Source organism: Rhinopithecus roxellana, chromosome 6, assembly GCF_007565055.1.
Source record: "Rhinopithecus roxellana isolate Shanxi Qingling chromosome 6, ASM756505v1, whole genome shotgun sequence".
Classification (NCBI taxonomy): Eukaryota; Metazoa; Chordata; class Mammalia; order Primates; family Cercopithecidae; genus Rhinopithecus; species Rhinopithecus roxellana.
Window position 1 is genome coordinate 91454325 of NC_044554.1, and position 26032 is coordinate 91480356.

At 39.7% G+C, this 26032-nt stretch overlaps 1 protein-coding gene across 2 annotated transcripts in view; it reads left to right on the forward strand.

Annotated features, from left to right (window-relative positions):
- The first annotated feature begins 939 nt into the window (after positions 1-939).
- The window catches only part of STARD3NL (STARD3 N-terminal like), a 53677-nt gene continuing 28584 nt past the window's right edge, over positions 940-26032 (forward strand). The window contains exons 1-3 of one of the 2 annotated variants that reach the window (XM_010364025.2): positions 961-1154; positions 1825-1874; positions 25270-25552. In XM_010364025.2, coding sequence (XP_010362327.1) covers positions 25328-25552 — 225 coding nt within the window. In that variant the 5' untranslated portion in view covers positions 961-1154; positions 1825-1874; positions 25270-25327. Of the gene's footprint in view, positions 1155-1824; positions 1875-25269; positions 25553-26032 lie in introns of both variants that reach the window. The other variant, XM_010364024.1, reaches the window with a different exon arrangement.

The following is a 26032-nucleotide window of genomic DNA, read 5'->3' on the forward strand; positions in this document are numbered from 1 at the left end:
ATATATATATATATACACATTGGTTCTGAGGACATGTAGCATTTTCAGAGAATGAGGTAGATTTATATACAGATATGGAAAGATTTCAATGCTGAGTGCAAAAAAACATCTACACCTGCAAATGCACAGGATCTAGGACTCATCATCTACAGATTGGGTTTGTAATTAGGGCCTAAAAGGTATACAAGCATAATTCGTAACGTTTAAGCTTTTTTTTTTTTCTTCTTCTTCTTTGCAAGGACATAGTCTTGTGTAGTTTAAAATTAATATCGACACTTATAATGACTTTGGAAAAATATACAAATAATAAAATGGGGATCCAAAGAATGTTCACTGTATACCTCTGTACTTCTAAAAATGTGTATAACTGTAGCATCTATTGGGAGAAAAGTTTAATTAAATTTTAAATAAAACAATAAAAGGTGCCTAACTTCGTGTGAAAACAGACACATAATCAAATGTGACTGCCCCTTAGAGATGTTAGTTACGAACTAGGAGCGCAGAGAAAAGGTATCCTAAATAGGTCTGGGGGAGGTGAGAGTTAGAAGAGGTGACTCTTGAACTGATTACCGGCATAGAAATGGTATGCCCTGTTTTCATTCCTGGAGGGCTCAGCATGAGATGCCCAAGGGGCCCTGAAACCCATTTCCATGACATTTTCCCAAGAGCTGGAGCATAAACCCCCATCGAATGACTGAAGGGAAGCGGAAGGCGCAGAAACGCGGTCGAAAAGGAATCCGACGCTTGTTAAACCGTGTGATGCAAAATACAGGGAAGTCCAACCAGCAGATTTCTCACCCATTCCTACAGGCAGGCCGGCCCGCCTTCTCCCTCCTTTCCGCGTCGCTTACTGGTCAGTAGGAGATTGACAGGTCATTTGACCAATAGATTGGCTCCTCTACGGAGGCGCTCGTGAGCCCGTCGAGTCTTTGGTCCCTCGAGCGAGATGCGAACTCTGTGCGCCGACGTCAGCGTGCTGACGTCACGGGCCGGAGGTCCCGGGGCTGCTGGGTGCGGGCGGTGGGCTGCGCATCGCCCGCTGGACTGTGTCCGGGGTCCGCCCCGCCAAGCCCCGCCCCTCAGGCAGAGGCGCGACCGCTGAGCCGCAGTTCTCGGGCCAGCCTGGGGCGGCCGGCCAGGAACCACCCGTTGAGGTAGGCTGGGTTTCTCGTTCCCCTATTTGACAGGTTGGAAAACTGAGTCTCTTGGGTCAGATGACTTGCATGGGGGCATACAGGGGACCCGCGGACGGAGGCCATAGCCCAGTCCTGTTCTGTTTACTGAGTCCTGCGCGAGCCTCCAGGGGAGGAGGGGCGAGGCAGGCTGTGCTCATAATGGACACAAGAGTGAAATTGCAGAATGCTGAGTCCCGCTGCTCCCACGGCTTGGGCAGGGATTCAGCGATGGATATAGGTTGCGCGAGTGTCCCCATTGCTCCAGTCTGCGGGCCCTTTGGAGTCCCCGATGGGGTCAGCCCCGTGCTGCCGCCATGGGCCCTCCAGAGGGACCAAGAATTTGTGACTGGGTGTAATGCGTGGGTTGTCCAGACACAGGCGGTTGTGAGTCTCTTCTATTCATTGAGAAAAGTCGTGTTCAAAAAAAAAAAAAAAAAATGAAAGCACAAATCATGAATGTTCTCGCTGTGGTTTCAGTTCACTGCTTCGCCTACTCATGGATATCTCGCCATTGTTTGAAATTTTAGTTGCTTGATTACTTTTGATTTAGGGTTAGGGATTTTTTTTCCCCCTCTCTTTTAGTTCAAACATGGGTGGACATTGTGGAACTTTTGTTTGTTCACTATGTCATTTGTCTTCTATTTCACAGATGGAATCACTGAATTCATCACTTGTACTAGTTTGGATAAGTTTAGCAAGGTAACAAAGTAACGGGTCTAATTAAATCTTTACTGGAATTAGTCCAGTTTGCTGCATTTCCTTGTTAGGTAGAGTTCTGAAAGGTAATTCCCATCTATATACCATCTACCCATACGCCTCTTTATAGAAGCAGGATCTCACAAAACAACTTATGGTATCCTTGTTTTATTTACGGATTCTGGTAATTAAAGTGGTGGATTATTAGTGTTGATAAAGTGAAAACATGTACAATATGTTGTCATGTAGAAGTCACTCTCTTTAAAATCTAGCTGTCTCAAACATTGGTCTTTTAAAACAGCTTTATTGCATTGCCTAAAACTGCATGAAAGAAATGAAATTAAACAGCCTCTGAGGGATATTACCTTACTTATGTTCACAGAAGGATGGTGATTAACATCATTTGGATTTATTCATTGGACAGTTTATCTGAGTGATTATCTATGCCATCCATTGTTTTAGGTGTTAGAGATTGAGTAGTGAGCAATTTAGATAAGGCCCCTACCCTCAAAGATTTTAACTTTTGATGGAGAATATAATACACATATAAATAAAAAAGACAAGTTTAGATAGTAATAAATGGCAGAGAAGGTATTACTGGGTAGGGAGCTTGAGAGTGATTGGGTAGTGTGGAGATTTGGGGTGGTCAGAGAAGACCTCCCTGAGGAGGTGACATTTTGGGTGATAGCTGAAAGTTTAGCTGAGTCAGCCATGAGAAAATGGGCTGGAAGTTTCTAGGCAGATATAAACAGTGTAAAGGAGCTAAAGGAAGAATGAACTTGGCATGTTGCAGGGACGAAGGGAACCTTTGAGTGAACCTAGGGAAGGGTGAGGTGAGGGGACAGTGGTCAGAGGTGACCCTGGAGAGGTGTACAGGGATTGGATCATCTTGTATCCCATGTGAGAATTACAGGCAGGCAAGGGAAAGATAATTTGTATATTGCAAAGTCTTGTTTTCTTTTAGTGATACTCATAAACTCTAACCAACTTTCTGCTTTGTTTTGGTTATGAAATAATTGCAGTAATTCATTGTGTATATGTTTTTTCTCCAGAGGCCCTCTTTTTTTTTTTTTTTTTTTTTGAGACGGAGTCTCGCTCTGTCGCCCGGGCTGGAGTGCAGTGGCTGGATCTCAGCTCACTGCAAGCTCCGCCTCCCGGGTTTACGCCATTCTCCTGCCTCAGCCTCCCAAGTAGCTGGGACTACAGGCGCCCGCCACCTCGCCCGGCTAGTTTTTTGTATTTTTTTAGTAGAGACGGGGTTTCACCATGTTAGCCAGGATGGTCTCGATCTCCTGACCTCGTGATCCGCCCGTCTCGGCCTCCCAAAGTGCTGGGATTACAGGCTTGAGCCACCGCGCCCGGCCTCCAGAGGCCCTCTTAATGAAAAGATCGTGTTTCCTTCAGCACCTTATCTCATGTAGTTTGCGTCCTTTCCATTGTTATATGCAGAACTCAAAGTCTTTGCTTTTTCTTCAGCTCCCTGCTTTTAATCCTTTCTACTTCCAAGCATGAATCCTCTTTCTTATTACCTGTACCTGCCTTCCACTTGGAAAGCGTGGCAGTCGGTCTCTGCTCTTCTCCAAGCCAAATTCTAGGAAGCTGCATTGGCAAGTGGATTATTGTTCTTCATTAGAACTTGTATTACTGAACAGAAACATAATGCTTGCCTTTATTTAGTACCTATGATGTGCCAGGTATGTTATATACATTCTATTCCTTCCAACATGTTGCAAAGGAAAATACTAGGCTTTTTTGATAGTGAAGGAAACTTACACTTCAGCTACTGAGCTAGTACTGATGGAGCTTGGATTTGAACTCCTATTAGCTTTACTCCAAAGCCTAATTTATTCTACCCCACCTCCCATTAACCCCCAACCTCACGACCCTTAACAGCAACAAGTCTCTATTACTTAAAATTATGTTTTATGATGTGGCATTTTAGAGATCACATGATTCACCCCTCTTAGTTTAGCGATCACGTGATTCACCCCTCTTAGTTTTGAGCTGGGGCTGTGGAGGCCCAGAGAAGGTCAGTGAGTTTTAAAATAATGCACCTAATGGACAAACTGGTATCAAATTTTCACCCTGCTCATTTTCAGGCTAGTGTTTTCTCTGCTATATTTCCTTCATGAAAGGCCCCTATCAATATAGTTCTATAGATATAAAAATATAATATTTCCACAGCATGAATTTGTTGTCCACAAACTTGTAAAAGTTAATTTTAAAAAGATGAGACGTTGCTTCTTTTTGGGCTACAATAATCCTTTGCCTTATTTTCCTTCCCTTTTCTGAACAATGAACAGGTATAAACTTTCTGGATGAATCTGATTTCTGTTAATAGAAAGCTGTGGTTTAAAAATGACTTTTAACATTTTGTTTTAATTTTAGAAATGTTTGAAAAGGAGTTTAAAATGTGTTACTATTTTCCTAGCCTTAACCTTATGCTTAGAAGTATGGGAATATTGTGTAGAGTTTGCTGACTCATAGTTTCTCTTAGCGAGTAGAGTTTCTTCCTGTTATTGAGGAAGCCCTTAGGTCAGTGATATAACTTCTTTTTCTTAGTAATATGTTATGTTTAAAAATAAGTCAAAATCAGTTTATAAATTAATGTGATTGAGCATGCTGTTAACAGTGGTCTTAATATTTAAAAATACGCATTATTTATTTCTAAGGTTTGCATATTTTAGTAATTATGAGTGGAATATCGTAGACAAATAATAACAGACTAATAAATAGCTTAATTTACTTTCTGTATGTCTTTTTGACTCTACTGTAACTTAATAGAATTTATCTTTTTCTTTAGAATAATTTTAATGGAATTAGTATCTTCTTTTTTAAATATTGGAAGGTACTTAAGTTTAAGCAAAAGAGAGTTTTTGCTCTTTAGGCCAAAATATCAAAACTAGACATTCTGACTATCTCTGTTCTTTAAAATTGTTCATGCAACTGATGCCCATATTCTGAAGACCCAGGTCATCATGATTTGACCTCCATCTTTTGCCATGAGCCCAGTGCCCCAAATTGGACTCCTGATCTTTGCCTCAGGCTTTCCAGCTTCAGTGCCATTACTTGTTCTGCTTGGAATGCCCTCTGGATAGACAACTCCAGCCAGCCAAAATTCTACCTGTCCCTCTAAGTCCACTCAAATGCTGCTTTATCAATAAAGCATTTCCCATGTCTCTATAACAGAAGCCTTCTTTTCTCATAGCACTTTCGGGAGCGTCTCTTTGACACCAGTTACCAGTCCTGATAGCATTGGTATTGCACTATTACATACACAGGTGTTAAAATATATGTTGACTTGAGCTTAAGAGACTTGACAATTTGTGTTATACATGAACAGTTTTTTGCAGATTGTAGAGCCCTGTTATTTTATTTACACTTTTATCATCTTATCTTTGAGAGACACACTGTTAGGCTTTTCTCAGCTTTAATTCCACAGAACCTGTTTTCTGTTGTAGTTAAGGGTCTGCCTTCTGCAGTTATCAAGAGGTCCTTTGAGAGAACTCATGTCTTTGGGCTATAAATGTTGAAGGCACACTGTCACAAATAAAATCAGTGTTCGCTGTGTTTATGGTATTGGAAAATACTAACAATGATTTCTACTTTTTAATATTAGAGATGAGAAAACTGAGGCCCAGAGAGACTAGCCCTGTGTTACTTGCAGTGCTAGGCTAAGAAGCCTAGTCAGTACCCCTGGTTCATGGCTGCAAGGGCTTGTAGCAGGCCGTCATCAGTTCTGATGTCCTGTGTTGGAACTCCCGGCAGCCTCTTACACGATATATCAGTACAGCTCAGGCCTTTTCAATTGTTTTGCTTGCTTTATTTGTGAGCTGACCTGGATCCGGAAGATACCTCTTGTGGTGAATCAAGATTAAAGCTTTAACTCTCACCAGGAATCCCTGACTCTGAGCTATTTAAGCCTGGAGGATCTTCCTGAACAGGTGGTATGGAATCAAGTTCAGTAGGCTCTTTAGTTTAAAACCCTTCTCTTCTTCTTCTCTAGTTACAGTTTTCAAAATAGTATTGTGAGACTAGCAAGCATCCTCAGTGTATTCAGTCTGGAGTTTGGAGGAATTTGGCCCACGACCTTCCAAGTTGCAGTAATCATAGGTTTCTATGTCCTGTATTTTCCAGGACAATATACTTTTCAAATACTGTGCATTATTGCTCACCAAAGTGTATTCTTGTTTGCTTCTTGTTTCAGGAAAATATATTATCAGAATTATTTTTTAAAATTAAGCATTTATTAAATTAATGATGTGGAAACTGAATTTCAAGTACCTTTTGCTATTTTAATTGTGTGTTAAATTCCTCAAAGGTAACACAGAGGGCATCAAACTTTTCTCTAGCCGAGGGAAGGAACACCAGCCAAGACTTGCCTTGGGCATTGGTGGTAATAACTGATGCATACTAAGGGCTTTCTTTGTGCCAGGAGTTGTTCTAAATGCTTTATGTCAGGGCTTCTATTCCTCAGCGCTGTTGATATTTTGGGCTGGGTAATTCTTTGTTGGGGGCTGTTCTGTGCATTGTAGGATATTTAGCAGCATCTCTGGCTCCTACCCACTAGATGCTAGTGGTACCTTCTCTAGTCATGACAACTAAGAACGCCTCCAGACATTGCCAAATGCTTCAGGTCTTGACGGGTGAGGGAGGGGGAGTACAGAATCCTCCTCACCACACCGTTGAGAACCACTGTTTTTTATAAACTGATTGATTCCTTACAGCAACCCTCTAAGGTAAGTTGTAGTATAATTGTCCCTGGTTTACAGAAGAAGAAACATAGGCATAGAGAGGTTAAGTAACTTGTCTAAGGTTATACAACTAGTAAGCAGCAGTACTGGAATGTGAAACGAGGAAATGCTCTTTCTGAGCTCTCACCCAACACAGCGTACTCAGACTGGCCACCAACTATTAGGGCTCCACAGACCCTGTAAGCCAGGAGGAATAATAAATGCTGGCAGGGACCAGGCAGAGCTGGGAGTGAGCAAGGTGGCTGGGTGGCAGACTGGTAAATGGGGGAGTATTGCCACAATTGCCTGTTTTTATAGAGGAACAAGAAATCTGGATTTTATTTATGTGAAAAACTGACATCTTGTTAATTCAATGTTTAAGAAACATTGTGTTCAAGACCAGCCTGGCCAATATGGTGAAACCCCATCTCTACTAAAAATATAAAAATTAGTTGGGCATAGTGGCAGGCGCCTGTAATGCCAGCTACTTGGGAGGCTGAGGCAGGAGAATCACTTGAACCCAGGAGGCAGAGGTTGCCATGAGCCAAGATTGTGCCACTGCACTCCAGCCTGGGTGACAGAGCAAGACTCCATCTCAAAAAAAAAAAAAAAAGAAAGAAAAAGAAAAGAAACATTGTGCAAGCCAACAAATACCATCACCTCTGTAGGGACAAGATTTGGTCCCAGGCCGTTAGCCTGCAGCCTTCTTTGTGTGCACTGCAGCAGTGTGACGTTAAAGGGAAGTGTGCATTCATTTGATTTAGGAAATGAGGTGGATTCTATGTGGAGGGCAAAAGATCCTCTTTGTTGAAGACTGGAAATGAAGGTGGGTGAGGTGGGGCTTCTGGACTAGAAGGGGCCATCCAGCCCACTCTGAAATTTGAATGCTCCTCAGACTCAGTTTGAAAGTTACGTATTCCTCCTAAGTTTGAAAAGTGTTATTCATAACTATTTCTTTCATGACCTCCACTTGTCTGGATGTTAAAATAGATATTTTGCAGGACACTGAGAAAATGTCAGTTCTGGAGTTGACCAGTTGTATCCTGGAGAAACCACAGCCATACCTTTTTGTTGACAGCCAGTAACCAGTGGAGTCCATGTTTGTTCTCTTTGAACGACGAGGCTCTCTGCCAGCTTTTTAGAAGCAATGGACTTTTGCTGGCCTTTGGAACATTTTCCTTGTCCTCAGGACCTGGCCTCCTCAGTCAAGCCTGCATGCCCTTGGCGTAAAAGGCAGGCGTACACTCCCATGCTGACTTCCTGGCACTCTGTGCCATTCCAGCTTTCCATTCCAGCTGCACTTCCTGTGACTCCCACACATGGGGCCTCTCCAGATTGTCCAGCTCCTTGCTGTTCACAGACCTGCTTGTGCTTCTCTTTTTTTTTTTTTTTTTTTTTTTGAAACGGAGTCTCGCTCTGTCGCCCAGGCTGGAGTGCAGTGGCCAGATCTCAGCTCACTGCAAGTTCCGCCTCCCGGGTTTACGCCATTCTCCTGCCTCAGCCTCCTAAGTAGGCTGCGACTACAGGCGCCCGCCACCTCGCCCGGCTAGTTTTGTGCTTCTCTTTTTAATTTAGTCTACCCTTTCCTTGGAACAGAAATTTTCGTTTCTTTGAAAGTCTCATTTTCTGTAAGGCCAGCCTTTTCATTAAGCCTTTCTGGTCATACAAACCAGAAGTTCAGTCTTCTTTGTATTATAATTATCTTTGACTCTGATTTCTAATTATTTATATAACTGTATTACCTCCTTTATCAAACTCATTCAAGCTTGATAAAGGAGGTAATACAGTTACATAAATAATTAGAAATCAGTTATTTAGGATTGAGGATCAGTACCATGTCTTCCATTTTATTTCCCGCATGGCATTTAGCATGGTATTTTACTTATGGGAGATGCTCAATAAATATGTCCATTTGTTTGGGTTAGATGGGTTCCTACTCATGTAGTGATTTCTTTCTATTTCTCTATACTTGTAGTCATTTTTGTAGTGTGTTATTAGAATGACTTCACTAAATAGCATTCAAAATATATTGGAAAGAAAGATTACCAATTTAGTTAATGTGGGAGAGTTGGGAACATTTTTATTAATTGAATAAAAATATTCTTGGTTTATTTAATATACTGCTGACCCTTGAATAACACAGGTTTGAACTGCACAGGTCCAGTTGTATGTGAATTTTTTTCGTAAAACAGGGACCTGACCTAAAATAGTTTTCACAGCATGCCCTGTATGCTGGTCGTCCTGGAACCAATTCCCTGCATATACCAAGGGAGGGCTGTACTATGTTGAAACTCCAACCATATATGTAAGTTTTTCTCACCTTAGTTAGCAAGTACTCAGATGACTTTGTACTTTCATACAGTGATAGTTGCAATTTTTAAACTAATTGAATGCCTAACACATGCCAAGCATATCTTTGGGTGCTAAGAATATAGAATGTTCTCTAGGAGTTTTCAGTATAGTGCTGAGAAGAAGATGTGAACAATATGTGAAACGTGAAAGACTGGAGGTGCTCTTAAAGAAAGGTATGTGGAATATGTATTATACATAGGTGGTCAGAGAAAGTTTCATTGAGGAAGTGATACCTAAGCTACCTTGAACAATGAATAGGCTTATTCTTGCTGTTAATATGATAGTTTGGTGTTCAAAGTAAAGGCATTCCAGGCAGAGGGAGAACTGGGGCAAAGGCAGGATGGTGAAACTTCCTGTGTTAGTCCATATGTGTTGCTTCCTATAGATACCTTAGGCTGGATAATTTTTATAAAGAAAAGAGGTTTAATTGGCTCACAGTTCTGTGGGCTATACGGGAAGCATGGCTCGGCTTTTGGTGAGTCCTCAGGAGGCTTACAATCATGGGAGAAGGAAAAGCTGGAGCAGCATGCCACATGGCAAGAGCGGGAGCGGGAGAGAGAAGGGAGATGCCACACATTTTTAAACAAGCAGATCTCACACGAACTCAGAGTAAGAGCTCACTCATCACCAAGTGGATGGTGCTAAGCCATTCATGAGGGATCCACCCGCATGATCCGAACACCTCACACCAGACTCCACCTCCAACACTTGGAATTACATTTCAGTATGAGAATTGGAAGGGACAAACGTCCAAATTCTATCACGTTCTGTGCAGGGGAACTGAAAATGATAAGCACTGGGTGAGGGAAATGGTATCTTGAGTAGAGGAATGAATGTTTTGGAGATGAATAAGACTGAATTGTGGGAGTAATGTGGGTGAGGGATGATTAGGAAATAGTGAAGGAAACTGATGAGAGATAGAAAAGGGATGGAGTTGGTCACCATTCTGACTCTTTGGAGGATAGAGTCAGCAGCAGAATCAAATTTAATACTTTTTCTTTAGACAAACTGTAAAGAAGATTTTACTGGTTATTATTGGTTATTCTTAAACATTTTAAAGTACTTATGGGCAGCATATGTACTATATATATGTATTATATATAGTATATATGTATTATATATAGTATATATGTATTATATATAGTATATATTGTATATAGTATATATGTATTATATATAGTATATATATTGTATATAGTATATATATGTATTATATATAGTATATGTGCTGCCTATATATATCTGTATCTCCATAGTCATAATTTATTGCTTGTTTTGTTGCATTATTTGAGAGCAAGTTTTTTAAGAATGGTGCTAGTTTTAAACCTTTATTGAGAGCCTTATGAAATTAAAGAGATCCTACTACTTTTGTTGTATTCTCTGCCTCTGTAATGTGCTCTGAGTCTGTTCTCATTATTAGACTGTAAGGCACACTTTATTTTCTGAGTATTTTAGCCTGTAGTTGAATTGAGTCTTGTGATCAGTTGTCTTCGTGTGATTCTATTTTCTGAAACATGAGTTAGGCTGATGGTAAAGGGGATCACGAGGTTACTTCTGTTGCTGATCTTCTTGAGGGTCTGATTTTCTCTATGACTGCCTAAGAAGTCTTTTCTTTGTTTGTTTTTTTTTGTTTTGTTTTGTTTTTTGAGACAGGGTCTTGTTCTGTCGCCCAAGCTGGAGTGCAGTGGCACAGTCTTGGCTCACTGCAACCTCTGCCTCCCAGATTCAAGCGATTCTCCTGCCTCAGCCTCCTAAGTAGCTGAGATTATAGGCGCCCACCACCAAGCCCAGCTAATTTTTTTTTTTGTATCTTTAGTAGAGACAGGGTTTCACTGAGTTGGCCAGGTTGGTCTCAAACTCCTGACCTCATGATCTGCCCACCTTGGCCTCCCAAGGTGTTGGGATTACAAGGTGAACCACTGCGCCGGGCCAGAAGTCTTTCAGAGAAAAGGATACTGGTGATTTTTAAAACCTAGGCATCAAGATTTTGAGATGGACTTTCCCTATCTCTCACATGCGCTAAGCTTTGGACTACAAACCTTTATCTGTGGTATGATTCATACTTCTTTTTGGACCTATGTGCTGTTCTTATATATCATATCATGGGTGATAATGTATGTAACTTCTGCCTGTTGATGGATACCCCTGGCCATACATGTGAATGGCATACCTTTCATTAACCTGCTGTGTTTTGTGACATAGGGTGTTCGTCTCAGCTGTCTCCTGGGGCAGTTGATGTTACATCTTCCCTAGCATTGCTGTGCCACTTCCACCAACCAAGAGCCACCAAAGGGACAGTGAGTAGAAGATGGCTCTGTCAACTGGAGTGACATTTTCAGGAACACTTATCTCCCACATTCTTGAGAAGTTTTATGTTGTTGAATGAAAAGAAACCTAGCTCATCTATGAATAACTGTGATGGCTTTGCTGACTACTTACCAGCTGGCCCTTGGCAATTCAGCTTCTGTTTAGAAAGCTGAACAGAAAGATAGGTCTGGGGAGGCATTGAAGAATGTGTGATGAACACACATTCTTTGGGATGAAAGATAGTTACTAAAAGAAGAGTACACTTTTAGCCACTTGCCTATGATTCCTAGGAGAGCAGTGAGCTCACCGCTGTTGATACTATTGATTTTCAGATCTAAATTAATAAGATCTCAAGTCCTGTGCTGAAAGTTGACGGCATTTATTTGAAAATTGCTTGTAGTAAGTATTGAAGGAATGACATTATGTGATGCAGAGATGTCCTCATATGCATTGGAAAATATTTCAAGTTCCTTAATTGAGGGACCTTCACCTGTCTAGCTAGTAATATGACTCTTGACTCCTTCATTGCCAAAGCTGGTGATACATCTCTAAGATGAAGTTTTAAATATTCGTAGGAATATTTATATGTACACTGAAGAGCAACACAACTCCTCGAGTGCTGGTCTGCTGATGGTTGACAGAACTAATGAGTCAAAATTGGCAAAAATAATGGTAACTTTGCACTAGCCATCAGGTATTTTATAACTGATGTATTGTGTGATTTTTTAGGAAAGCTAAAAGTAGATTTTGTTATGGAGGACCAAAGAAAAGTTCTGGAAAAAGACAGTCAACAACTAAAATATCAGCAGGATTTTGTACTTGTGGAAGTGACCTTATTAGTCTCCTAAAGGAAAAATTGGGTTACAGATAGCTCTGTGACCTGGAAGATTAAAACAAAGGAGTTTCTAGGTGAGCTGTGGAGAAAATACAGCTATGTGCTGCATAACAACATTTAGGTCAATGACGGACTGCATATATGATGGTGGTCCCATAAAATTATAATACCATATTTTTACTGTATCTTTCTGTGTTTAGATATGCAAATACTACTTCTCGTTGTGTTACAGTCGCTTACAGTATTCAGCACAGAAACATGCTGTACAGGTTTATAGCCTAGAAGCAATAGGCTGCACCATATAGCCTAGGTGTATAGTGGGCTCTACCATCTAGGTTTGTGTCAGTTAACACTGTGATAATGAGGAAGTTACCTAATGACACATTTCTCAAAATGTATCCCTGTCATTAAGTGACACATGGCTGTATTTAAGTTTAGGAGTTAGAGCCAAAGCTGAGAAAGGGGGGAAAAAGGCTGCAAAATCAATTTGAACACCAGGAGAAATCCACTATGAGGAGAATAAAAGGTTGGAGACAATAGAAGCTGGAGGAAGGTAGCTGTAGAGACCCAGTTGTTTCAGTTACTTTGGGCTACCTTACAGCAGCTTCTAAAAAAAAAAGAGAGAGAGAAACAAATGAAAGAATATTCTTAATCCCCAGGGCCCATCTTGAGAGAGACTTGCACTGAACAAGTGATGAGATCCAGCTCCAACATGCCAGCTGGCTGACTCAGCCCATGCTAGTGAAATAACTGACTACCAAGTTGTTGACCCCTGTAGGGTCGATGAGCTAACAAGTGTTTCGTACCACCCAACATTACTGGGCGGCTGTGTGGCATCTTCCCATTTTGCCAACCTGTAGTCTATGGAATGACCTATATACGTTGTCAAATGCCTTTCCTCTTTCTGGCTTGCTCTTCTTTCCCTGGACCAAGCAACAGTCCTGATGGCGTGGTTATTGTCAATAATGTATACTTGATTTTTTTCCCTCTCTTCAGTCATTCCCTTGTATTATTTATATATCTTCCCTATTGGCTAGTTGTAGATTATGCTGAGAGGATGAGACCTTTTGTATGACCTTTGAACTGTTTTTTTTTTTTTTTTTTTATACTTTAAGTTCTAGGGTACATGTGCATAACGTGCAGGTTTGTTACATATGTATACTTATGCCATGTTGGTGTGCTGCACCCATCAACTCGTCAGCACCCATCAATTCATCATTTATATCATGTATAACTCCCCAATGCAATCCCTCCCTCCTCCCCCCTCCCCATGATAGGCCCCAGTGTGTGATGTTCCCCTTCCCGAGTCCAAGTGACCTCATTGTTCAGTTCCCACCTATGAGTGAGAACATGTGGTGTTTGGTTTTCTGTTCTTGTGATAGTTTGCTAAGAATGATGGTTTCCAGCTGCATCCATGTCCCTACAAAGGACGCAAACTCATCCTTTTTTATGGCTGCATAGTATTCCATGGTGTATATGTGCCACATTTTCTTAATCCAGTCAGTCACAGATGGACATTTGGGTTGATTCCAAGTCTTTGCTATTGTGAATAGTGCCGCAATAAACATACGTGTGCATGTGTCTTTGTAGTAGAATAATTTAAACCATCAAAGATCAAAAGAGACAAAGAAGGCCATTACATAATGGTAAAGGGATCAATTCAACAGGAAGAGCTAACTATCCTAAATATATATGCACCCAATACAGGAGCACCCAGATTCATAAAGCAAGTGCTTAGAGACTTACAAAGGGACTTAGACTCCCATACAATAATAATGGGAGACTTCAACACTCCACTGTCAACATTAGACAGATCAACGAGACAGAAAGTTAACAAGGATATCCAGGAATTGAACTCATCTCTGCACCAAGCGGACCTAATAGACATCTATAGAACTCTCCACCCCAAATCAACAGAATATACATTCTTCTCAGCACCACATCGCACTTATTCCAAAATTGACCACATAATTGGAAGTAAAGCAGTCCTCAGCAAATGTACAAGAACAGAAATTATAACAAACTGTCTCTCAGACCACAGTGCAATCAAACTAGAACTCAGGACTAAGAAACTCAATCAAAACCGCTCAACTACATGGAAACTGAACAACCTGCTCCTGAATGACTACTGGGTACATAACGAAATGAAAGCAGAAATAAAGATGTTCTTTGAAACCAATGAGAACAAAGATACAACATACCAGAATCTCTGGGACACATTTAAAGCAGTGTGTAGAGGGAAATTTATAGCACTAAATGCCCACAAGAGAAAGCAGGAAAGATCTAAAATTGACACTCTAACATCACAATTAAAAGAACTAGAGAGGCAAGAGCAAACACATTCAAAAGCTAGCAGAAGGCAAGAAATAACTAAGATCAGAGCAGAACTGAAGGAGATAGAGACACAAAAAACCCTCCAAAAAATCAATGAATCCAGGAGTTGGTTTTTTGAAAAGATCAACACAATTGACAGACCGCTAGCAAGACTAATAAAGAAGAAAAGAGAGAGGAATCAAATAGACGCAATAAAAAATGATAAAGGGGATATCACCACTGACCCCACAGAAATACAAACAACCATCAGAGAATACTATAAAAGCCTCTACGCAAATCAACTAGAAAATCTAGAAGAAATGGATAATTTCCTGGACACTTACACTCTCCCAAGACTAAACCACGAAGAAGTTGAATCCCTGAATAGACCAATAGCAGGCTCTGAAATTGAGGCAACAATTAATAGCCTACCCACCAAAAAAAGTCCAGGACCAGATGGATTCACAGCTGAATTCTACCAGAGGTACAAGGAGGAGCTGGTACCATTCCTTCTGAAACTATTCCAATCAATAGAAAAAGAGGGAATCCTCCCTAACTCATTTTATGAGGCCAACATCATCCTGATACCAAAGCCTGGCAGAGACACAACAAAAAAAGAGAATTTTAGACCAATATCCCTGATGAACATCGATGCAAAAATCCTCAATAAAATACTGGCAAACCGGATTCAGCAGCACATCAAAAAGCTTATCCACCATGATCAAGTGGGCTTCATCCCTGGGATGCAAGGCTGGTTCAACATTCGCAAATCAATAAACGTAATCCAGCATATAAACAGAACCAAAGACAAGAACCACATGGTTATCTCAATAGATGCAGAAAAGGCTTTTGACAAAATTCAACAGCCCTTCATGCTAAAAACGCTCAATAAATTCGGTATTGATGGAACGTACCTCAAAATAATAAGAGCTATTTATGACAAACCCACAGCTAATATCATTCTGAATGGGCAAAAACTGGAAAAATTCCCTTTGAAAACTGGCACAAGACAGGGATGCCCTCTCTCACCACTCCTATTCAACATAGTCTTGGAAGTTCTGGCTAGGGCAATCAGGCAAGAGAAAGAAATCAAGGGTATCCAGTTAGGAAAAGAAGAAGTCAAATTGTCCCTGTTTGCAGATGACATGATTGTATATTTAGAAAACCCCATTGTCTCAGCCCAAAATCTCCTTAAGCTGATAAGCAACTTCAGCAAAGTCTCAGGATACAAAATTAATGTGCAAAAATCACAAGCATTCTTATACACCAGTAACAGACAAGCAGAGAGCCAAATCAGGAATGAACTTCCATTCACAATTGCTTCAAAGAGAATAAAATACCTAGGAATCCAGCTTACAAGGGATGTAAAGGACCTCTTCAAGGAGAACTACAAACCACTGCTCAGTGAAATAAAAGAGGACACAAACAAATGGAAGAACATACCATGCTCATGGATAGGAAGAATCAATGTCGTGAAAATGGCCATACTGCCCAAGGTTATTTATAGATTCAATGCCATCCCCATCAAGCTACCAATGAGTTTCTTCACCGAATTGGAAAAAACGGCTTTAAAGTTCATATGGAACCAAAAAAGAGCCCGCATTGCCAAGACAATCCTAAGTCAAAAGGACAAAGCTGGAGGCGTCAGGCTACCTGACTTCAAACTATACTACAAGGCTACAGTAACCAAAACAGCATGGTACTGGTACCAAAACAGAGATATAGACCAATGGAACAGAACAGAGTCCTCAGAAATAATACCACACATCTACAGCCGTCTGATCTTTGACAAACCTGAGAGAAACAAGAAATGGGGAAAGGATTCCCTATTTAATAAATGGTGCTGGGAAAATTGGCTAGCCATAAGTAGAAAGCTGAAACTGGATCCTTTCCTTACCCCTTATATGAAGATTAATTCAAGATGGATTAGAGACTTAAATGTTAGACCTAATACCATAAAAATCCTAGAAGAAAATCTAGGTAGTACCATTCAGGACATAGGCATGGGCAAGGACTTCATGTCTAAAACACCAAAAGCAATGGCAGCAAAAGCCAAAATTGACAAATGGGATCTCATTAAACTAAAGAGCTTTTGCACAGCAAAAGAAACTACCATCAGAGTGAACAGGCAACCTACAGAATGGGAGAACATTTTTGCAACCTACTCATCTGACAAAGGGCTAATATCCAGAATCTACAAAGAACTCAAACAAATATACAAGAAAAAAACAACCCCATCAAAAAGTGGGTAAAGGATATGAACAGACATTTCTCAAAAGAAGACATTCATACAGCCAACAGACACATGAAAAAATGCCCATCATCACTCGCCATCAGAGAAATGCAAATCAAAACCACAATGAGATACCATCTCACACCAGTTAGAATGGCAATCATTAAGAAGTCAGGAAACAACAGGTGTTGGAGAGGATGTGGAGAAATAGGAACACTTTTACACTGTTGGTGGGATTGTAAACTAATTCAACCATTATGGAAAACAGTATGGCAATTCCTCAAGGATCTAGAACTAGATGTACCATATGACCCAGCCATCCCACTACTGGGTATATACCCAAAGGACCTTTGAACTGTTTTAAATGCCTGTGTGGTGTTACATTTCTTTGGTTTTCAACGCTTATGGTTGGCTAAAATGGGAACTCTTAGTGGACTTACATAGGACCCACTTTATAATTGTTTTCTGTTCTACAAATAGATACAATTTATTAGTTTTTTTTTTTTTCATTTTTATGGCATAGAAGAATATTCTTATTTCTGCATTTTTTTTTTTTTTTTTTTTTGAGACGGAGTCTCGCTCTGCCGCCCAGGCTGGAGTGCAGTGGCCGGATCTCAGCTCACTGCAAGCTCCGCCTCCTGGGTTTACGCCATTCTCCTGCCTCAGCCTCCGGAGTAGCTGGGACTACAGGTGCCTGCCACGTCACCTGGCTAGTTTTTTGTATTTTTTAGTAGAGACGGGGTTTCACCGTGTTAGCCAGGATGGTTTCGATCTCCTGACCTCGTGATCCGCCCGTCTCGGCCTCCCAAAGTGCTGGGATTACAGGCTTGAGCCACCGCGCCCGGCCTATTTCTGCATATTTTATGTTTTAAAATTTCATCTCTATGCTCCCCTGAATTCCTGATTCATATCCAGCTGCTTACTTTATCACGACTTGGATATTAATAAGCATCTCATGCTTTATGTCTAAACTGAACTGATATTCTTGCTCAAAACTGCCCCTTCTCTAGCTTCCTGCTTTCACTAAATAGCACATCCATCCTTTCAGTTTCTCAAGCTCTAAATCTTGCAGTTCTGTTTTAGTCCTCGTTTTCTCCCATACCCCATGGCTAATCTGTTACCAAATGCTTTGGGCTCCTTATTTAGAACCAATCTATTCTCATCCCCTCTACTGCCCTCACCCTATTCTATGGAGTCAGTACAGTACATCATCTCTCTCCTGAATTATTGCCGCTGTCTCCTAACAGGTTTCTCCACGTCTATGCTTTTTTCAGCAGAGCAGCCAGAGAGCCTGTTAAAACTTAAGCTACATTATTTTTCTCTTCTACTGAAAATCTTCCAGTGTCTTCTCATCTCATTCAGAGTAAGACTTTACAGTGGCCCATACACAAGGCCCAGCCCTTTGTTAACTGATCTGTCATCATCTGATGTTCTTCCCCTCTCTCACTTGGCTCTAGCCTCGCTGGCCACCTGGCTGCACTCCTCTGTGACCATCTCCACCCCTCCTCAGAACTTTTGCCCCTATTCTTCCCTCTATCTGAAGTGTCCTTCCTCCTCGTATCTATCTGGCATGTCTCCCTTATCTCCTGCTAGTTGTTGCTCAGATGCCGCCTGCTCAATGAAATCTTCTTGACCTCTCAGTTTAAAATGACAATGTTTCCAGCCCTACTTTGTCTTCCATCCGCTTCCTCAAGAAGGTAAACTATGTAAGGATAGATGTTTTGTTAATCACCATGGGAGTACTCAGAAGAAGACCTGACACAATTTTAGTGCTCAAACGTATTTGCGGGTGAATGAAGTAGATGTGGTATATTCTTGGCAAACTTTGAATTTGCAAACATTATCAAGTGCAATTCTGAAACCATGTAGTTCACGTCCAGATTCAGCTTCTCAATGTATATTTTAGGTTTGTCTCGTAAATTATGAAAACATTGATATGTGTTTACCCAGCCGTCTTTAAATCTTAATATTTCTCTCTGCATTATGTGTCAAATGAAAGTTTAGTAATATTTTTAATATTCCTATAGGAAATAGATCACACAGAAATTATGTTGCTTTAAAAAACAGTTGGAGTTCAGGAGATAGATTAATGTCTGCCAGAGGAGTGACTTAAAAGCACTATGACATGTGTTTTTCCCCTTTAAGTTTTCTAAGTCATTGATGTTAATTTCTAAATAAATCTGAGTCTTAAAGGAGATTGTTGAAAGGTTAAGTTCTGTTATGTGCACACAATTACTTTTATCTGCTGATGGTAACAGAAATCATTGAATGAGACAAGACTACAAAACAAAGACCAAACTTTAACAGGCAGCCTTGGATGTGTGTGTGTGGGAAGAGGGCAGAACACAAAGCATTCAAGAGTGAGCAGATTTATTAAGATGGAATGAAAGCATTAATTACATCCCGAAGGAAAGTAAATGACACTGGAAAATACACGGCCTAGAAAATAAAGATTAAGAATAACACCATGGAGATAATATATAAAGATGTTACCATGGAGTTGGGCTGTCAAAATTCATAAAGAAAAGTAAGGAGAGGAGCAGAAGGAAGTGCAGTTGAAATGTGCGTCCTAGTGTAATAAGTCAGCCATGTGAATTAAATAACACATGGTGTGTCTGAGCCTTGGTAGGTGGTGCTTTGTAAAAGATCTGTCTTTTCCCCGGGGTCCCTGAGTTCTAGTGCAGGGAACAAATGAAGTTTGTTCGTTTGTTTGTTCATTTTGAAGCCAAGTTACAACAAACTTGGCTTGTAAAAGTTTGTGGTGTATGTTATACACATTTTTACTAAAGACCTGAGCAAACTTTAGACCCTGAACCATTGGATGATGTGACTTCACTATTTCACATACATCTTATAACAGCAGCAATAATAAAGGACCATTTTCAGTTATATAAGTGACATTGGCTCAAAATGAAAATACAATGACTTCTATCTATAGTCACGCACACTTTAGAAGCCTTTAAATATCTCCATTTGTGTTTCGGTAATTTGATAGTTGTATTAAGGGCAGAATGATTTGGGTGTCCGGAATTCTTATATGGGTTTTCCTTTAAGTCTATTAGTGCAACTCAAACTGTTGTGTAGGTAAGAATTGTTATACAAAGGTACGTGTACAAAATTCATATGCATTCTGTGTTATAGCATGATTTAAGAGGTGTTTGAGGATGTTTGGTTTCTCTTTGCCTTTAAGTGTAGCACATACTTAAGAGCAAAGTTGGTCTTATGATTTTTTTGCCATGAAAATTTGCCTTTGCTTTCTTTGCTATACAGTAGTTACCTCTTATCCATGTACAGTACATTTCAAGCCCCCCCAGGGGATGCCTGAAACAACAGATAGTACCAAACCCCTATAAACATTTCAGTTTTACTTATGCAATAATGGGCGGATAACATATATAGTGTGGCTATTCTGGACAAAGGGGTGATTCATGTTCTGGGTGGGATGGAGTGAAATAGTGGGAGATTTCATCACGCCACTCATAATGACACACAATTTAAAACTCATGAACATTTATTTCTGGAATTTTCTATGTAATATTTTTGTAGTTCAAGCAGTTGACCACAGGTAACTAAAACTGGAAAGCAAAACAGCAGATAAGGTTGGGGAGAAGCATTATGGCACATACATATGCTACGTATGTATATGTATACTATATGCATCTTATGTTTAAATGTATTCATACTGTGTGTATGTGTGTATATACTGTGTATAGATAGACAGGTACAGACACAGCAGTGCCATCTCAAAACAGCCTTATGCATTTACGTTTTTCCAAATAAATCAGAAATAAGTTTTTTTCCGAATGAATCAGAAGTAAGTTGCATACATGATGACACTTATCCTTTAGTACTTCAGTGTGCATCTCCTAAGAATAAGGCATTCTCCTACATAATCATTACTAAACTGTAATCAATTCTCCAATTGTCTTTTGTGGCTTTTGTGTTTTAATTCAAGATTCATTCTAGGCTTGTGCATTATGTTCGATGCTCGTGTCTCTTTATGCTCTTTTCTATTTGAAGAGTATTCACAACACTATCCTTTTTATTTTTGTTTTTCACCACATTGGCTTCTCTGAAGAGTCCAGGATAGTTGACTTGTAGAATGTTCCATATACTGTTTATTATTATTTTTTTTAATGACTAAATTCAAGTAAAACTTCTGACAAGGATTTATCATAATTGATGTTATATAGTTCTTGTTGCAGCATATCGGAAGGCAGGTAATGCCAGCTTGCTTCAATATTGATGCTGTTTGATTACTTGGTTCAGGTGGTGACTGCCAGATCTCTCCACTGTAAAAGCGTATCATCCCCAATGAAATTATTAAATATTCTGAGAGATGCTACTTTGAAACTATAATACCATATGCCCCAACAACCTTTTAATAATTGCCGGCTTCCATAATGGTCCTTGCCTGAATCTGTTACTACACTGGGAGTTGCAAACCATTGATTTTTCTAATTTTATTATTCCTTTTACATTTTTATCTGACTTTTTTCTTTATAGAAGAACTCTTCCCATGCCATCTGTCTTTTATTTACAATATTACTGTGGACTCATGGAATTTTTAAATTTGTCCAATGTAAATTCCAACATTACTGTCATTATTCATTTTTATGTTCAAGTTGTCCCAAATGGACCAGGGGGAGCCCCTTCATGACAGGCTACACAATTTTTTTAAAGGTTATAACTTTTTGTGTCTTCTTTAAGAAATCTTTGCAAAAAAAGATTGCAAAAAAATTGTCCTACACATTCTTCTAAAGCTTTGTGTTTTTAATTTTTATGTTTAGGTCTGTAAGTCATCTTAAATTATTTTTTACCTGGTGTGAGTTAGGGTTTGAAGTTCCTTTCAGTTTTAATATCTGGTTGTTTTCTGCACTGTTTGCAGAAAACAGACTTTATTTTCACCATTGGATTACTTTGACAACTTTGTCAAAATTGAAATGACCATATATGTCTGGACCTGTTTATATACTCTCTATTATGTTCTGTTGACCTGTTTGTTTATTCTTATGCTGGTACCATACTGTTTTGATTACTGAAGCTTTGTGGAAAGTCTTTAAGCTAGGTAATGTGTCTTCTAGTTTTGTTCTTCTCCGAGATTGCTTTGGACAGGCTTATTTCTTTGCATTTTGTATACATTTTAGAATTAGCTTGTCAGTTTCCATTAAAAAAAAAAAAGCATGGTGGGATTATGATTGGGATTGAGTTGAATCTGTAGATCAGTTTGGGGAGAATTGATATCTTAACAATATGAATTCTTCCAATCCATGAACATGGTATATCTCACAATTTATTTTCAACTACTTCCATTTCTCTCAGCAGTATTATGTAGCTTTCAGTTTTATGATATTGCATATCTTTTATTGAATTTATTCCTTAGTGTTTTGTTTTTGATGCTATTTTAAATGGCTGCCCTGCCTTTCTTTTTTTTTCTTTCTCTCTCTTTCTGTGTCTAGTTTCTTCTCCCACTCTCCCAGATTGAAGGAAGTGGTAAATATATGAATCACAAAATCATAAAAGTGAGCTCTTGTTAACAAAGTTTTGTTGTTGTTGTTTGCTTGCTTTTTTAAATGGAAGAGCAAAAGTAATCTTGATGCGGCATGATAGATGTAATTATAGAGGTCTGTGTACACTTTTCTCTGATGGGGCAGAGAACTTTAGAGGAGTAAGAGGAAACAAAGGTTTCCCTGAGAAAATGGGCTTTGAATCAAGGCTTATCAAATGGATCAGAACTTTAGAGATAAAGAGAGTGGCACTCGAGGTGCTTACTGGAGAGAAAAATGCAATCAGAGGTTTGTGAGAACATAATGTCTTTAGGGAACTGCTTGTGATTTTTTTACCATGGTAAAGTGGTTGTGGAGACGTAGGCCAGTGTTAGGTTAGGCAAAATTAAAGAGTTTGAGCTCTACCTGAATGAAGGTCCCAAGAAACCATTTAGTAAATGATCTCATAAATTGAATTTGCTTCTGTAAAAAATCTGCTGCTGTCGACTAAGTGCTTTTTAAAAAAATTGAACTAATGCTTAATATTTGGAAAATTTCCTGTTACAATTCAGATTTCTGGCGTCCACTGATAAATAAAAGTATGCGCTCTCTTTCCACACATATAGCCCCTGAAGATTGGGCCTACACTCCTCTCCTGTTTGTTCCTCCTTGTCTCCTGAGGCCAACTGTTAGTTTCTACTTTTCTTTCAGCTTACATTGTTGTTTTTTTAATGTCAGGGATGTGTTTATCCATGGCTCTTCCCAAAATCCTTCTCTGTGTGTTTCTCTATGTCTCTTTCAGAATAAGAGACTTAGAGAGCCACATTTTTTTTTTTTTTTTTTTGAGACGGAGTCTCGCTCTGTCACCCAGGCTGGAGTGCAGTGGCCGGATCTCAGCTCACTGCAAGCTTCGCCTCCCAAGTTTACGCCATTCTCCTGCCTCAGCCTCCCAAGTAGCTGGGACTACAGGCGCCCGCCACCTCGCCCGGCTAGTTTTTTGTATTTTTTAGTAGAGACAGGGTTTCACCGTATTAGCCAGGATGGTCTCGATCTCCTGACCTCGTGATCCGCCCGCCTTGGCCTCCCAAAGTGCTGGGATTACGGACGTGAGCCATCCCACCCGGCCTAGTATTCGATTTTTAATTTAGTTATCATAACCCAGGCATTTTTTCTAAGTCATTATAAATGCTTCATAAACGTTTATTTTAGTGACTATACTGTGGCTATACTGTGATTTATCTAATTATTCTGATTAGTTATTTAGGTTGTTTTCTAATTGAGACTATTATAGATACCTTATGATCAAGTTTTTTAATAGGGATTTTTATTGAAAGATAATATACACTATTCAGTTGTGTGTACATGTATATACTATATAGCATTTTGAATTTTTCATGAGCCAACACATGACTAAAACTACGGTGTACATCAATAAATTATCACTAAATGAACACAACTATGTTATCACTACTCAGGTTAAGAAATAGAACTTTACCAAGTCAGCTAAATATGCCCTCTACCCTCTGCCTTCTAATCACTGCTTCTTCCCTCTTTCTTGCAGATAATCACTAACCTGACCTTTAAGGCCATAGATCAGTTTTTGCCTTGAATGTCTGTAGTTTGGTTAATCTCGTTTAGATTTAGGGTTACAAGATCAAGAAGTGTGGATGTTTTAAAGTATCTTACTTCATATAATCAAATTGCCTTCATAAATGCTGTGCCATTTTACCACCACATTGTTAAGAAGTATGAGAAAGACTGATTCCTGAGTGTGGAAAGGAAGAGAAATTGGGGTCAAGTGTAAAGAGAGAAAGTTCTGAACAGTGAATGATAGAACCAAATGGGATCATATTGCCTTAGGGAAATCTCAGCCATCTGTTTCTAAATTCTATTTTATGGCTTTGAAAGTCCTCTTCTTTACCTGGACATTGCCAGTCATTGTGGCAGAAAGAAAGGAGAGCCACATACTGGCTCTTCATGCACCGGCTCTGGACACAAGTGGCATGTGAACTTCTGCCCACTTACATGTCACATTCATGACTAAAGAACAGATATGAGTTCAGTAGAGCCAGGAGTATATAATCCCACAGGGAGAGGTCCTACAGAAAAGGAAACTTGACTAGTTGACAGTCATACCATGCACCACACTTTGTTTAATATCCTTGTCCCATCCATAAGCAGATCAGATTATTTAGATTGCTCATCTTTTATTTTTATTATAAAAGCACTCTCTGGTCTTGAGGGGCCTGCATCTCTGTACAGAACTATACCTTCTGTAATTATTGGTCGGGTGGTTTGCCTGGTGCTAAACTTTTTGAAGTGTGCACTTCTTTTCCAAGAAGAGGCCTAGAAACATGCTTGTTCATTGAGAGGATGAGGAAATGCTAACTTTAGTTTATAAGGTACTTTTGATGGAAAGAAATTCCTCCTTAGGAAGTAAGAATTTTTGTATGATTTTTGTTTTGTTTCTGTTTTTTGTTTGAGGCAGTGTCTTGCTCTGTTACCCACGCTGGAGTCCAGTGGTATGATCATAACTCATTATAACCTCAACTCCTGGGCTCAAGCGATCCTCCCACGCCGCTCCTGAATAGTTAGGACTATACGCTTGTGCTGCCATGCACAGCTAATTTTTCTTTTTTGTACAAACAGGATCTTGCTGTATTGCCCAGCCTTGGGAATAAGCTTTTTTATAGCTAATTTACACATTCTGCTTACATGCTCCAGGAAAGCTTTCAGTAAATGATTTTCTAGCCCATGCATAATTATACTTACAGGACTGTGGAGGTTTTCTCCCTGGCACAGAAAGGTAACTGGCATGAGTTGTTCACCAAGAGGCTTGCTCCAGGTCATCAGGAACACTGCTTTCAATTGTAGCTAACATCCTGTTCTTCACCCTTTCCTACAGACAATTTGCTTTTTCTCTGTTGCCATTCTTTCCTAAAACAGCTGTTTTGTAGTATTGCTCTAAAACATTATGTTTTGCTCTCATTTCTCTTTCTCTTTATGTCTTCATGAAAACATAAATCAGTCAAGGTACTCTGTTGTTCAGTTAGAGAAATAGTTGCACAGTGGAGAGGGTAACACAGTTATATTTGATCAGCTTGGATTTAACATGGTGTCTCTATTTTATTTCCCAAAGGTGTCTTCTCTTTAGGGATGGTGAGGTTGGAAAAAGGCTCCTGTAACCCTCCTCCAGGATGAACCACCTGCCAGAAGACATGGAGAACGCTCTCACTGGGAGCCAGAGCTCCCATGCTTCTCTGCGCAACATCCATTCCATCAACCCCACACAACTCATGGCCAGGATTGAGTCCTATGAAGGAAGGGAAAAGAAAGGCATATCTGATGTCAGGAGGACTTTCTGTTTGTTTGTCACCTTTGACCTCTTATTTGTAACGTTACTGTGGATAATAGAGTTAAATGTAAGTTGGTGGTTCTTTCATGACTTTTTAAGAAGTGTTTCCAGAGACAACAGGGTTTTTTTGTTCATTTTTCTTATCATTTGTCTCATTTAGTAATGTCTGTCTTTTTCCAAATGAAGCCATTGCTCTTCTGCTGATTTGGACCTTTCTTGTTCTTTAGTATTATTGTTTAAGGCAAATGTGGTCATGTTGTCTGGGATTTTGAAATTTGAATTCCTGGTATTTTGCTCTTTAACAGGAGTTGACAAACTATAGGCTGTAAGACAAATTCAGTAGACCTGTTTTAATAAAGTTTTATTGGAACACGGCCAGGCCTGTCTGTTTACGTATTGTTTATGGCTGGCTTTTGCACTGAGTAGTTGCAGTTGAATAGTTGTGACAGAGACCCTCTGACCCACAAAGGCAAAAATATTTATTCTCTAGTCTTTTTCAGAAAAAGTTTACCCATCCTTCCTCCAGAAAATGTAGAATGCTTTTGGA